Source organism: Spermophilus citellus (assembly GCF_964194105.1).
Source record: "Spermophilus citellus genome assembly, chromosome: 17".
Taxonomy (NCBI): domain Eukaryota; kingdom Metazoa; phylum Chordata; class Mammalia; order Rodentia; family Sciuridae; genus Spermophilus; species Spermophilus citellus.
The window spans coordinates 75,568,519-75,584,056 of NC_138199.1; the positions used below are offsets into that span (position 1 = coordinate 75,568,519).

At 57.1% G+C, this 15,538-nt stretch overlaps 1 protein-coding gene across 1 annotated transcript in view; it reads right to left on the reverse strand.

The window, feature by feature from the left end:
• Nucleotides 1–15,538, reverse strand: part of TIMP2 (TIMP metallopeptidase inhibitor 2) — a 44,378-nt gene that overhangs the window by 4,927 nt on the left and 23,913 nt on the right. The window contains exons 2-3 of the mRNA XM_081272185.1: nt 6,568–6,668; nt 4,749–4,857 (exon numbers count right to left, since the gene is read on the reverse strand). Of these exons, the coding sequence (XP_081128311.1) occupies nt 4,749–4,857; nt 6,568–6,668 (210 nt within the window). The remainder of the gene's footprint in view (nt 1–4,748; nt 4,858–6,567; nt 6,669–15,538) is intronic.

Below are 15,538 nucleotides of genomic sequence, written 5' to 3' on the forward strand. Positions count from 1 at the left end.
AGGCCCAGGGAGGGCGCAGAGCCTGGCAGAGCCGACAGAGAGGCACTGAGAGGCAAGCAGCTGAAGCGGAACCCTGAGCACCTCTGCCCACAAAGCATCAGCATCAGCTTATGGACCTTGGGCACAGCTAGCTCTGGAGAATCCACAGACAGAAAAGTACCAGTGCAGCTGGCCGGCCGCACCCCATCCTGAATAGCGAGACTGCCGTCTGCACCCTGGGAAATACGATGGGCTTGTGTGGGGTTGAGTGGGCACGGATGACGTCCGCGGGGTTGGCATACTGCTCCATGCTGCAAACCCCCTGGGTCTGAATTCTCATGCTTTTACTTCTGTGTAAGCTGATCCTCTTACTTTTGGGAGCTCAATTTGCCCTTTTATCTGTTTAGATTTATATGACATTCTGTGAAGGAGAGGGATCAGGAAGCAGTACTACTGCCAGGCTCAGTGGCACTCCCCTGTCATCCCCGCTACTCAGGAGGCTGAGGCAGGAGGATCCCTAGCATGAGGCCAGCCTCAGCAACTTAACAAGACCAAGTCTCAAAATATGAAAAACACACACACACACACACACACACACACACAAAACCCACCCCCCCAAAACACACACACACACATACACACACACACACACATACACAGAGCTGGGAAAATAGCCTGGTGGTAGAACATCCCTGGGTTCAATCCACAGGACCAAAACAAAACAAAAAGCATATTATTACTGTGTCATGTATGCTAAGTCCTATAACTTAAAAAGAAAACCATTTAGGTGGCCTTGCACAGGTCGAAAATAGATACTTGATTATTTCCCCTCTAGACCTGGGGCCATTTTCTATGAGTTGGAGGTAGAGAAGGAAAGAGTGAAGTAGAGGTGGCCAATGGTCCATCCCTGAGTCCCGGTGTCCTCTGGCACTTACCACCTGTACAGGTGCACCACCGCCCCTTCTCACCCAAGGTCCCCATTACCATAGACAGGCTGAGTTTCCTTTCCAGCCGTGCCCTCCAAATCTCTATGGTGGCTTCTACTGTCCACTCAGCTGGCACTCTTATCCCTTACAACAGCATTAGTCTCCTACGCTTCTAGCTCCCAGCCAGGTCACAAGCACGAAGGGTCAGGGTCGTGTTGTGACCCTTTTCGACCCACAGTTCCTTGCATGTGGTCATTTTCCACTGAAAGTTCTCTGACTGGGTTGTGGGCCCTGGCCCCTATCTGCTTCTTATCCTGCATTCTGCAGCTGTCTTCCTCTTCCATCTTGCCCTCCAATCACCCCTGCCTCGGAGGACTGGCAAAGGGAGAAGTGGAGACGAAATGCAAATTCAGTGTTCAGTGGCCCTCGGGCTGGGCAAGGTGCACTCTTGGGGTGTCAGAGGACACCCTTTAGTCTGATGGAGACTCGGTCGGGCTTCCATGACCTGGGCATCTCTTGCCACATTTTATTTATGTCTGTCTTGGAAAAAAGCAAAGCATGAGTCTTGGATACAGAAAAACAGGAATGAATTCAAATGTGTAAGTAAGACTTGTATGTTTACTGTTCCTCTCAGAGAAGAGGACGGGAGAAGAAAATCACAGGCCCGTTCTGTAGGAGTTCCTGGACGCGGTCTCGTGGTGCCCAGACTCGGCATGTGAAGCTGAGTCACCAGCCTGGGAGGAGGTGGGCCGCCTCGGGCCCTGCGGTCGCTCCTGGGGCCACAGCCAGCCCTGAGTGGCTGACTGTGCCCCGTGATTTCTGGTTAGCCCCTGACTAAGGGACCCATCCTGACTCCAGAGAACTGGATTAGGTTCTGTGCCTCAGGAAGTAAAGGCCAGATTCAGTCTGGAGTCACCTGACAGTTGTGCACGTGGTGAGTTGGATCAGAGAGTTTTCTCAGTCACGGGCTGAGTGAGCCGCAGCGGGTGATGGCCTCACTCCTGCTCCCTCCCATGGACGGCAGGACGAAGCCAAGTGCCCTGGCTAAGAGAGTGACTGGGTTATGGGCTCAGTCTTGTCATTGAGCTGTCCCAAAGATGGTCCTCGGGGAAGAGACCCAGCGGAGCCCTGAGAGGGACACCTCGCGCTGTCCCAGACACAATCAGTCTCAAGTTTTTCAAGGACATCTTCCTACTGAGGGTCCTTCCAGCAGACCCTTCCCCTCATTCTGCCGTGTTGCTACCCAGCTCCCTCGACACAGGGCCAGCGCTGCACCAGCTTTTCATTCGGTGCCAGGACACGCTCACAGGACGCCGCCACCTCGGATCTAAGAAGTGAATTATTAGCTGCCTCTGAGTAAGGCCCGCCCAGGGTGCCCATGCCTCTGTGACCCCCACCTTCTTCCTCACAACCACCATGGGGGCAGACACTGTTGTCATTGTCCCCAGTGCAACCCCAGGCCTGGGAGGCACCAACAGGTGAAGTCACCTGGCTGAGGTATCGGGGCCCGGCTTCCCCCTCTGCATGCACCTGCCCGCTCTGTCGTACCAGCCCCTGCGGCCACGCGGTGCCATTGATTCTGCATCATCCTGGAAACCTCGGGACGCTTCTCTGAGATGCTGGGCAGCGCCTCAGTTAGTCAACGGGAATGGTAACAAGGTGAAACCGTGCACGGGGTCCCACAGAGAAGAGCATCACAGTTTTTGAAAACTTAAAAATGTAGATTCATAAAAAGCAAGATTCCCACACACGCTACAACAGGGCTGGGCGGGGAGGACGCTGCGCTGCGTGAAACAGGCCAGTTCCCAGGAACGGAGAGCAGAAGGCGGGAGTGGGGCGGGGAGTGGGGACCTCTTGGCTAATGGGGGCAGCTTCAGTTTGGGATGATGAAGAAATTCTGGAAATGGATAGTGAGAGTCACACAACACTGTGATGTCCTTAAAGCCACTGAACGGTACACCTAGCAGTGGTTGCAATGGTCAATTTATATCACATAGACCCTACTGCAATTTTAAACAGCATACAACACATTTTAGAAGTGTCTTTTATCCATGGCCAGTGAGGAAATGAAAATGTGCTCTGGGTAACGTGCAAATGGAAGGCAGTCCAGGTGACGGGCATGCATTCCCTGCGAGACTGTCTATTCTAGCGCTTTTTTCTTTTTTACAATTTGGACAGATTCAGGTTTTAGCAAGCCTATGAAATATGTGTTGTAGTGAGGTGGTGCACACCTGTGATTCCAGCAACTTGGGAAACTGAGGTAGGAGGATCACAAGTTCAAGGGCAACCTCAGCAACTTAGGGAGACCCTGTCTCAAAATCAAAAAATAGAAAGGGCTGGGGATTGGCTCAGTGTAGAGCACCCCTGGGTTCAATCCCAGTACAAAAAAAAAAAAAAAAAACAAGTGTGTTTTTGTACAACTATCTTCTTGCTGAGCCTGGGGACTATCTGATGGACCTGTGTGTGGGGACAGTGCAGGACAAATGGCAGTTGCGAAGGAGGTTCTGATGGACAAGGTGGAGGACGGGCATCTGTATAGCCATTGAAATGATTCGGCCTTCTGTCCTGACAGACCCCCAAGGCTCCGATAGGACTCAGAGGCCTGTTCCTTCCAGAAAAGGAGTGAGCCCAACTGATTTTCCTACCGTGTTCCCCGAGGAAGCAAAACAGAGGGGTCACCAGTGGTGAGCCACACGCCAAGGCCCTGAGTGGCTCTACCCTCGCCCTCTCTGTGGCCTGCAGCTTCTGGGAGCTCTCAGGGGCCATGGAACAGGGCAGGAGCCATGTCTGCAGCAGAGTCTGTGAGTTGGGGCTCCCAACCGCTGATCATAACCCAGCTCACCATCCCTCCCCAGGAACTGCCCCAAAGGGCCACGTGGGCTGGACTCTGCATCCCACACAATAGCGGGCAGTGGTCCATGCTCAGGACCACTGGGCAAGGGGCAGTACTGCCTGATCGCAAAGGACCCCAGGAGATGAAAATAGCATCGAGAGGGTCCCTTTGCAAAGGAGGCATCTGTCCTAGCTGCTGAGGCACAGCCTCCCGAGTGTGTGCTGACCAGCTGTTGGCCACCTCTGGAAGGAGGCTCTGCCTTGGACTGAGAGCAGCGAGGGTTCTGGTTAGAGGTTGGCTCTCAGCCCTGGCCACACACCAGGCTCTTGGGAGAGCTGTGAAACATGGACACCTGGGTCCCTGCCCTCCAGGTCCTGCTCGGTTGGTCTGCGCACAGCCTGGGCCTCAGGGGTCCTACCAGCTTCCTGGGCAATCCCTGTGGACGGTCAAAGGAGGGCCACGGGGAGAGGTGTGGGGGCAATGAGAATTCCGAATCTTGAACCAAAGGAGCAAAGCAATAGAAGCTGCTGATCGGGAACCTGGGCCCCACCCATGGGCAGGCAGCCCAAGTCACGGCCCTTGGCAGGGACGTCGCGGGGCTGTGCTGAGGAATGTCCAGCCACCACCCTCCTGGAGGAAAAGCTCAATTTGGGGCATTTGCTGAGTTCTGGGTGGAAATGCTCCCACAACCAGCTCGCCTGACTGAAAACAGCAACCAGGTGCTTGGGCCACCTGCTGCACCCCAGTTTCCCACGTCTGTAACATGGGGACCACAACAGCACACTTGTGTGGGGAAGCTGTGAGGGTCCTGGACAGAGTGGGCCCCGTGGGGTATGTGGAAGCGGGTGGTGGCCCAGAGCACGTGGGTTTCCCATGCACAGTCCACGAAGCACAGGACCTGGGTAGGAGGGCAGCAGTGAGTTGGCCAGACTGGCCCTATTAGGGACTAGGACAAAAAGGGACCCTGGGAAGCACTCACTCATCAGGGCAGGAAGTTCCCTGCCACGCACCTGCAATGAGATATTCCTTCTTTCCTCCCACGTCCAGCGAGACCCCACACACTGCCGAGGAGGGGGCCGTGTAGATGAACTCTATGTCCCTGTCAGGGCCTTTGAACATCTGGAAAGACAAGGAGGGCACGTGTCAGACGGGCTGGGAATCCGCTCCCGCCTGCTGCCTGTGCAGACAAGGGCAGAAACGCGCAGGAGGGGGTCAGAAGCCCACTGCCCTGCTGAGCCGCTCAGCCACCTACCCTGGCCATCGCAGAGCAGGGCCCATCTCAGTCACCTGGAAGGGACTTTCTCAGACAATACTTCTGGGCACCCCCGGAGGTCATTTCAGAATCTCTGGGCACAGGCTTGCGTCAATCCTGGAGATTCTGGCCCATCCTCCAGGACCACGACCTTTGTATATTTCCAGAAATATTCAAAGAAATATTCTGGGCTTTTTTATATTAACTCTTCTGGGTTTTAGTGCTGGGATTGAGCCCAAGGTTTTGATGACCCTACAAACGACACACCCCCAGGAAGTTTTGGATGCAGCCAGGGCTACCTGATGGGAACAAGAGCAGAGAGGCACCCCTGGAATTGGGATGTAACCACAAGGACAGGGGGGTTGGTTTCTCAGCGTCTGGTTTCCTTGTGGCCTCAGGAACGCAGCTGCTGTGTGAGCATCTCCCAGAAGCCCACAGGGGGCTTTTTAAAGAGAGTGTTAATAAGCGGTGAGCAAACCCACTGGAATGGATCTTCCCTAAAGTCATGGCCAAACAAGAAATGCCCGGGGTGGACGGCTCCAGGCGGCGTGAAGGACACTGGCAAGGGGCTGAAGGCCCTTCTTTGGTGTTACTATCCATTCCCCTCAGGAGACCATGAGAGTGGATTTGCTTTTCTGCTTCAATAACAGAGAGACTTGGGCACTAAGAGCCTAGGTCACCTCCTTAACATGTGCCACATGTAACAATTCGGCATTCCATTGGTCTTCCAATAACCTTTATTTTCTAGGACCTTTTATTTTTGTAACAAAGTTAAATACAGATGGCTACAGAACTACCACTATGTTGCAAACTGGCCCTCCGCCAGAGCCAGGAGTCTTCTTCTCTCTTGAGGGCCAAGTTGGTTGTTGTCAACCAGGAGAGCATCACATTTTCCTCCCAGGGCTGAGTTCTGTCTTTCCGCCCTCCATCTCTCTCTCTCTGTCAAACACAGGTCTCTTCCCATATGCTCCTGGACATGGATGGTCCTTTGAAAATACTAACAAACGCCACCATCTTGCCCACGGGCCAGCAGCCCCAGACTCAGGCCCCTTTTCCTGACATACCATCTTCTCTGAGCCGGCCCCACCAGAGTTTCTGTTTCTTTCCACAGTTGGGAGGCTTCCCTATCTACACCTGGCTGCAGGATCCTCTTTCCCTAAGTCCTTCTGGGCATGCGGGGCTGCAGGCACTGCCAGGTGCTCAGGCTGTATCTCCTGCTTCAGCTGGGGCAGGAGGCAAGATCACGTCTTACAGCCGCCCAGCCCACAACGGCCCTGGCACGGAGAGGCTCAGAGAAGGCTCTGTAGATACTACAGACCTATGTGACGTGTGTGGAGGCTGTGCCACCAATTTGTCACCCATCAAAATAAAGGTGACATGTTTCTGAAATAATGGAAGTTGCTGGGAACATCCGGTCTCTGCCTGGCTTTTCAGACATTTATGGATTGAGGAGACTCAGACCTGTCTGCAGCCTGACTTTCTGCCCCACAGGCTGCTGGTCTGAGTTCCAGGGTCGCTGACCCTCCCTGGCCCTCCACGCCCCCGCGGTGGACCTGGGACGCTGGCCGGGCTGTTACCTTTATCTGTTTGATCTCATACTGAATCCTCTTGATGGGGTTGCCATAGATGTCGTTCCCAGAGTCCACCTCCTTCTCGCTGACCGCTTTGGCCCTAATCACTGCAAAACACAAAGACATCGAGGTGAGGAGAAGTCCAGCATCCAGGCTCTGACCAGGGGCCAGGTGTCCAGGCCTGGGAGGTGCTGAGGCAGGTGAGCCATCCCTGGCCCTGGCTGTAAAACAAGGGACAGAGGATCCCAGACCCTGCCCAGTGCTGGCTCTCTCCTGTCCTGCGGTCCTTCAGCAAGACCCTCCTCTGTTGATGGGCCAGAGGCTCAGTGTCCCTCGTGCCCAGATGGCCTCTTCAACAGCAGGGTGCAACCACCCATCCTGCCAAAGCTCCCGTCGGTGTCACCTGAGTGCTTGGGGCTCCTCGCACTCTTTCTGATGCCTATTTCCTCGTGGCTGGGAGCAGGTGCACAAAGGACCGGCTGCAGCCCCTGTCATTCAGGTGGGCTCAGGCGTTCCCACCACCCTCTCTCCATTCACTATTGGCAAACAGCTTGGGGAGCTGAGGCAGAGGAGTAGTCTTCTACCTTAAGGGGCCCCTCCTCAACATTCCCCCAGAGGGCCGGTGGTGCAGTGCTTACCCACTATGTGCAAGGCTCTGGTTCAGCCCCTAGTGCAAACACACACACACACACACACACACACACACTCACACTCACACTCAAAACAGAAAAACAAGTTTCCCTGGAAAATGTCTCTTAGGGGATGCTTGAGAGTGATATGTGTTCTGCGCCGGGGCGTGACAGAGACCTTGGTCGCTCAGACTGTGTTAGGAAACGTCTGCAGGCGGGGCTGGCAAACCTAAGGGACAGATGCCCAGGAAGGAGGCCAGACAGAAAGAGCAGCCCGGATGCAACAAGGACCGGGCTGGGAAGGCTCCAGAATGTTTTGGAGCTTGAGGCTACCGAGGGCCATGCCCCTCAGGGCTTTCTACCAGCAATTGAGCCAGAACTGGGGTCCCTCCTGGAGGACCAGAGCTCTGGGCCAGCAGTGCAGGTCGCTTGGGCAGGCCTCCCTATTTTCATTTCAAGTTATCCGTGGGTGGCATGGTCTGTTTTAATGACTTTAAGGGCTTTGTCTTCCAAAGTGCAGTGGACAGGTCACTCTGGGCCAGTGTTTGTTATTTTGCATGTCAGAAAAACAGAGATAAGGAAGAGATTCGTCCACCCTCCAGTGGTCGGCTGAAGTGTCTTGGGAATTCCTGGCCAGGGCTGTCATTTCCCACAGAGGCAGGGAGGTCCAGGCACATAGGAGCCCCATCTGTGTCCGTCCCTCAGACCCAGAGGTATGCTCCAGATCCCAGTCTCACCCCAGAGCCCCGCACCACACCCGTGACCTCGGCCCTGGGATCGGGCCCCACTCTCCTCTTCTGCCGGAGCTGAGTCATGGTTGGCCCAGGCCGCAGGTTCCTGTTTCCCAGGCCAAGCCAGGCCTCGCCCTGAAAAGCCACATCTGGGAGAAGCCACCCGACAGGCCACCCCAGCACAGGGCGACCTGCCCTTGATCCTGTGCCTCCAGGCTTCCTCGTTCACTGCAGCCGGACGACTAGAAGCGTGTGTCCCTTCCAGCTCAGACCTCTTCCTTGGCTCCCCACTGCCCTTGCCTAAAATACGAGACCTTTGCAACCTGGTGCCAACAAGTTACCTGGGCTGCCACCACCCGAGAATCCCTGTGCTAGCCCTGCTGTGCCCCCGACCCACATTACTTCCCTGCCCAATCCCAGGTGTGCGCTCACCTCTAAACAGGCAAGTTTCTCTGCCCCCATTGCCATCTCCCCTCCCGGCCGGAGAACACCTGACCATCCCTAAGATGCTCTGGGAAGGCCTGTGCTCTGCAGCACTTAGGGGACTCCCCATAGCTCACCCTTCTGCTGTAAACACCTGTCCGCCTGTCTGCTTGGGGCCCTGGGAGGGCCTACTAAGTAGAGGCTGGGTTCTAGATGTGGGACAGCCAGTACTCAGTACACACCCTTCAGCGGAACTGGGCTGAACCTGACGACCTCGGGCCAGCAGCCCATGTAAGGCTGCCTTTGGTCCCTGTGGCCACCTGCCTAATCTAGATATCTTATTGCAATGCTGCACAAAAAATGCTTACGTGAACCAGTAAGCACGCCAGGTCGACTCTGTCACAGGGGGCCCTGTATGTAGCACAGTCAGTTCAGGAACAGACCAGCAGAGTCCACAGGGAGCACAGCACCCGACTCTGCCTGCTCTAGGTGCTTTGGAGAGCTTCTTTTCGGTGGTCACTACACTGTCCAATGCTTAACACCCAAGGGTGCTCCATAAATGCACCACAGGCAGTCAGAAACAAGCCAAAGGCTGTGCAAAACGCCAACAGGCCACATTCTCTCCCTCGTAGGAAGGTTCAAGCATTGGCCTCTTACAAAATCCTCTGGGGTTTTTGAAAGAGGCTGTTTCAGGGGTGGATCCCGAGTAGGGACTTTTAGCTGTGTGACCTCAGAGAGTTTCTTTGACTTCCTCTAAAAGGGAGCCAACAACCATCCCTGCAGCTCATAACGTTGTGGCAAGGGTTGGAGACCGGGAGACTACATGAAAGTGGCTCTCCTGCTGCACAGGCACTGAGGGGTCTGGGCCACTGAGGGCCTGGGCTGCGGGGTGCCAAATGCACTCCCAGGGTCTGGATGGGATGCAGCCCCCCCACACACACACACACACCGAGTGCTTGCTCCGCTTGGGGCTGCAGATTACAACTTTTTAAATTGTCAGAATTGACTGAAGTTCCAAGGTAAGACTAGAAGGCTAACCAGAGCCACCAGGTGCCTGCAGGAAAGTGGAGCAGATTGCAAGAATCTCCACTCCCAGCTGGGCTGCTTCTGCTCGTCCACAGGGACCCAGAATTCAGGTGCTTCAGGATCTCTCTGAATTCTTGGTGGAAAACCATCCCCCCACCCACTTTGCAAAATGAGAGACCATGTGAGGGAAAGCACATGAGGAACAAGCCAGGCCAAGACAATGCAGTTCTGTGGAAACCTTCCCCAGGCACTGGCCCCCAGAAATAGGCTAGGCTGTTGGCTTTGGTCAGCGAGGACCTGTCACCTGTCACACAGAGGAATCTCAATGGTGACCTGCGAGGGCAGCAGGCACCTGTCTGGGAACGACAGGTAGAGAAAAGGCTTGGTGAGGGTCTTGCCTGTGTAAAGCATTAGCAGCAGACCTGGCCCCAGACAAGCAGTCAGTCCAGAAAGGACTCAGGGAGGAAAACAGGGAAGCAGAGTTTCACTGCAGTGACAGAAAGGGAAGGAGACAGAGAGCTCTCCAAAAGCGTCTGTCCATGTGCAGGCAGCGATCATCACTTTGGGCTCCAGGACGGACCACCAAGCCGGCAGAGGAAAGCAGGGCACTCCAAAAGAGGGAGGTGCTCCCTGAGCCCGGGCCATTGACAGGATAAGTCTGGGGAAGGAACTGCAGAGACCCCCAACCTGGGCAGAATTAAACCCAAGGCAGGGACATGCTGTGTGCTGGGGTCAGCCCACATCCTGCCCCTGCAGAAGCCTCCCACCAGGGGACAGGAGGCAGCAGGAGGAACAAGAGCCTGTGTTGAGATTCTTATTCTGCTTTGTGCCCCCAAATCATGCCTCCTCCCCACCCCACAAGAGGCTCAGATCTTGCTTTTTCTTCTTTCCCTTCTGCCGTCAACACAACATCTGGGTTTCAGATCAAGGGTAAAACACTGGCTGACGAGTTCGCTGCCAGATGCTGGCTACTGGAACATACAGCCATCGACTTAATTCAAAGCACACGCAACCGCAGGGCCCCTGCCCCCATCCCTTGGGCTAAGGACACCACATGATGTCACTTCCCCTCTCGAGGAGCCTGCAAAAACAATCCCCAGGGCGCCCGGCCAGACCGGGTGGAAAAGAACGGGTGATGGAAAGTCAAGTTTGCGAAAGAGTACGAAGAGGGCGGGCTGTAGGGCGAGCTGTATCCAGCCTCTGAGAATCACCACCCCCAGACAGACCAGCCAACGCAGGCCTGTCCAAGATGCAGAGCGAAGGTGAGGGGCTGGCTGGAAACCTGGGGTGTCCCCAGCACATGCTATGTCCAAGGGCCACCAGGGTGCAGGACACTCAACAGATTCAATCATGACGAGGCCCGGCTGGGTGCCCAGGGCTCTGGGGCGGCTGTTCTCCCTCCTGCACATTCTCCTTCCTGTCTGTCCCCCCAGCTCCCACCATCACAGGGCCCACCGTGCCCGCCAGTCACTCACATACCACCAACATCTTTTGAATCCCACTGTGTTCACAGATGCATCATGGAAGTTCCTGGGGAACATCACCCACCTGGAGTCAGACCCGAAGGAGAACTGCTTATTTCTTACTTGGCTCTTTGTAGCTCTCTGGCAGAATCTCATACCTTATAGGGGTAGGTACACCCTATGGGGCAGTTCCTGCCGGGGCGTGGGCTCCCCACCCTGGGCACAGGGGAAGCTGTGGGTGTGAGACCTGACTGCTCCAGACACTGATTGTGCAGCCTACGGCCTGGCTGAGGCTGAGCCTCTGAGGAAAAGAAGGGACAGTGGCCCACAGTCCCTCCAAACCACCTGTCTACCCCATAAGTGCAGGGATCTCCAGGACTCAGAGAAACACTTGTGCGAATGAAAGTCAAAGCCGGGCCCTGGTCACCTGTCCACCTGCAGGTGCTGCCTGAGGCTGGATTTGCTGAGTGTCAGCAGAGTTTACTGTCCCCCCAGCCTGCCCACCCTCTACTTAATCTCCTGCTGCTCCCTAGGAGGGGTGCCCATGGGGACCCCTGGGAAAATACCCTCTCCCGCTCATGACCCACTTGGAGGTGAGATGAGGAGCCAAATGTGTCTTAGCACATTTGCCAAAGAACCTGCTGGCCCAAATCACCAACCCGTAGTGTCGCTCTGATGCTGGGCTGGGTGCGAGTCAGCCAGAGACCCACGAAACACCAACAGGGGGCAGCAGCGAGCCGCCAGGGGCCAGCCCTGCAGAGAACTCCCCACTCCTAGATGCAAATGCAGTAACCATGGGCCCAGCTGCAGACGTTCACCCAGGGCAGCTGGTCCATTTCCTTGCCCATGGGTAGAATTACATGCCAACCACTTCAGAGAAAGTTAAAAAAAATGTCTTTTCCAGATGAAACCTAACCTCCATTCACTCCAGGTGAGGATTCGGTGGCCTTTGCAGTGTGGGGGTGCTGCTAGTTTACTGGGGGACTGCAAGTTTACACACCCTTTGTCTCAACTCTCCAGAGAAGAGAGGTGCCACATGCCCTGCTTCAAACACACAGAGCTAGCAAAATCCTGACACTGGGGATCAGTCTCTTGTCCCTTTAGGGTGGACAGCCACACCACTCAATGGCTGCCCAGACTGGCCAAGGCTGATTGACCTCTGAACTTGGACTCCTTTGTCCAAAGATCCAGTTATTTTGGGGGGTGTCTTGGATGCCTCTGCCCCAGCCACCTACAAACCCTCCAGGTCAGGGTCTGAGAGGGAAATGGTGCCCCACTTGATCACTCCTGGGTCCACCCCTCAGCTCGGGACAGAAGTCCAGTCACACAGCGTCTGACTTCGCAGTAAAATGGCCCATGGTTCAGGGCTCTGCTCTCAGTGGCTGTGGAATCTGAGGGGCGTGTGACCAAGTCACATCACTGGGCTGTGGAGGCACCTTAAGGAGCACTGGGCCCTCTCTGTGGGAGGGTGTCCACCTCTGTGAGCAGGACAGGCTGACCTTGTCAGCCTGGAGGGACAGAGATGGCCACAGCACTGCCAGGAATGGGCAGCTGGTGATCAGACAGGGGCCTGTGTCGTCAGGACCAACCTGCTCTGGCTCACAGGTCTCAAGGCCACACCCCTCTCGGCAGATCCATACCTGGACACAGGTGCGGCTGAGCAGCTCGGAGGTGTCATAAGGAACACACCAGTGCAGGCGTGGTGCCCATAGTCCACAGGTGTGTCCAGTTTCACCTGCCACCTCCGGTGTCACCACCCCCAGGTGTCCTCAGTACACAGTTGGGGACTACCCCTGAGCTCTGAGCTCTGCGTGCCCCGGCTCCTCACAGCTCAGCCCTTTTAGGTCAATGATGGAACAGATCTCCTGCAAGTCCATTCCTTTTAGGGAAATGAGGGGGAAAGGGGCTGTCACTTAGTAATTAAAAACAGCCCTGCAGTGATGGGTGGGACCCAGGGCTTCTTCCCTCCCTGCAGCTCTGAGACCGGACTCTCCTGCAGACACCGCCAGACCTGCTCCAGAAACTGGGCTTTCTGGGGAGTGGGGACCGGAGCAGACAGGCCCCCGCAGGAGGCTCTAAACAGCGCCCCAGCTGTGGGGCAGGGCTGTGCCTGTCCAGGGTGAGGACACGACCTGACCACTGTGACTCAGGCCACGGTGAGAGAAGCCTAGGTTGGGAATTTCTCCCAGCAGATGGATTTGGGGAATGGGTTGAGGGTAGGCAGGGAGGGAGGTGTGGGTGCGAGGTGCAGAACAGGGGCAGATCTGCACCAGGCCCTGGGCCATTTTGCCACCCACAGGCTGGCCCTTGGGGACCTGCCAGGCCTGCCCGCTGCTGGATTCTAGTGTGCACGTGAGCAGCTATCCGCTGGACGCCCGTCTCCATGGAGACCAGTCCTGCCCATTTGCTTTGGCTCCCTGTGGGGAGCAGGGGAGCGTCTGTAAGATTCAGCTTCACAGAGAAGAGACGCGGCGACTCCGCCCAGCCTCCAGCCACCCCCCTCCCGCAGCCCTGGCAGGACCCCAGCCCACGCCCTGCCACCCTTCCTCCCTCTCCCTGCAGGCCAGCAGGACCTTGTGCCAGAGCCTGGGCTCCAGCCCTTCCCGTTCACGTGCTGCTGAATCATTTGAAAAAAATGCAGCGCTCCTGGGAGAGAACAGTGGGGCTTTGTGGAGGAGCCGAGGCTCTGCAGTCCTCCGCCAGGACCCTGAGCACCAGCCCAGCCCAGCCGTGCGAACCCCACGCCCCGAGCCCAAGCGGGCAGAGGAGAGCGAGCTTGGAGAGGCGCCCAGGAAAGCCCCCGCCCCCTGCAGTCCCTCCCTGACGGCAGCAGCTCAGCAGACCAGGTCCTCTCCTCACGCTGCTGCTGGTGCCCAGTGTGGCCCTGGGCGGTCACCATTCCTCATCGGCTGACTCATTTCGGGAGCAAACCCACGAGGGCTGGACCCTGGGACTCTGGTTTCAGGCCTGGTCTACACTGACCGTCTGAGAGCCCTGGCCTGTGCCTGGGGCCCTGAGGCATGTGGCCCGTGGGCAGGGCCCACACCCCCAGGCGGCCGTGAGGGAGGGTGGACTCTGTTCCAGCTCCCTGACCACTCCCTTTCAGCGCAGCCCTCCCTGAGCAGGTGGAGAATGGGGGTACAGTACGGTACGCACAGCCCTGTCTCCTTCCTGGGAAGGCGCTGGGCTGTTCCAGGAGCCATTCATCCACACCCCCCCCCCCCCGTGTTCTTCAGGGGGCCAGCTGGAGGCCCCTCAACACCTGCATCTTTTTAGAGGTCTTGAGCTGATCTCTGTTGCCATTTCCGCTCATTAGAGGAACTACGGCAGGTCCGAGAAGCCCCTGCCCCACCTCCGACGTTAAAACCCAACTTTCCCATCTTCTTACACGTGTGAGGTCCTGGGTGCCCGCGTAGGCTCACTGGCTGCAGGCGGCTGGTGGGGAAGGCGAGGTGAGGAGGGAGGACCCACCCTGACCCTCAGAGCAGCCCACAGGGGTGGAGCCCTGTTCAAAGCCAGGGGGCCCCAGATCTCTCCTGGCTTCTGTCCCTGCAACGGGCCTGCCCTCAACCCGGGGACGGCTAACTCAGGGGGCACACAGCTCTGCTGCTGCTCCCCCACAAACCTCTTGGGCAGGCAGGGAGCCCCATCCACCACCAGGTCAGCTGTGAAGGCCTTTCGGAGTCACCATGTCTGGGGAGAAGGACCCACAGGGTGGGATGCAAGGAAGTGAGCAGAGAGCTGTCCGGGTCATGCAGAGCCCGGGGCGGGGGGCGGAGAGGGAGGCCGTCCCCAGGGGTGGGCGTGTGAGTACCACCCAGCAGAGAGCTCTGGAACACGGAGAGGCCCAGGGGTGCTTCAGGAGCAGCAGAGCTCAGGTCTGGGTCTCCCCGCCACCCAGCTGCACTCTGTGGACACCTTCTGGGGGCCCGGCCTTCCAGAGCACTGCCCCATGTCACAGCCAAACAGAAGCTAGGGAGGCCAGGCAAATGGCAGGGGCCCCGTGAACCCAGTCTGGACCCCCAGCTCCAGGCTGCCATGAGGCCGTCAGCGGGGACCATCACTTTGGGGAAGACTTAGGGGCACCAGAGAGGCACAAGTCAGGAAGTGTCCTCCTCCGTGCAGCTATGTCGGGAAGGAGCGGTGGAGAGAGGGGTGGCGAGAGCCTGGGCCCAGGGGTGCCGTCAAGGCTTGGGAGGAAGCAGAGACACCCACACCTTGCGGAGTCACCAAGCCCTTGTCGGGCGGCAGGGCCACATGCTTGCCAGGGCGTGTGCTCCTGGTGGAGACAGGTGCACGCAGTGGGGACCCGGGGGGCCTGAGGCTGCCCCGTGGCCCTTCACACCACCATCAGCCACCCAAGGTGACCGAGGGACAGAGCCCCCTGGGCTCCTGCAGATGGGGTGGGAAGGCCCCCGTGACTCTTTCACAGAGAAGCACAGGACGACCATCCGTTTGGGGGAGGAAAAGTCCCAAGAGGTTGATTTATTACCCACACCACTGGCCCAGGCAATGGCCAGCCCTTTCCCCTTGGCCTTCTTCGAGACAGGTGGGAAAGAATGGGGTGTCTTGTCCCGCTGCCAGGGGACAGTGTAGGTGTGACAGTCCAGGCAACACCCCCCCCCCCCCGTGTCTCGAGGCCCATCCCCACACCTAGTTTAGCTCCAGTGTGGCCAGGAAGGGGCGACCCCTCCCTTGCGACACC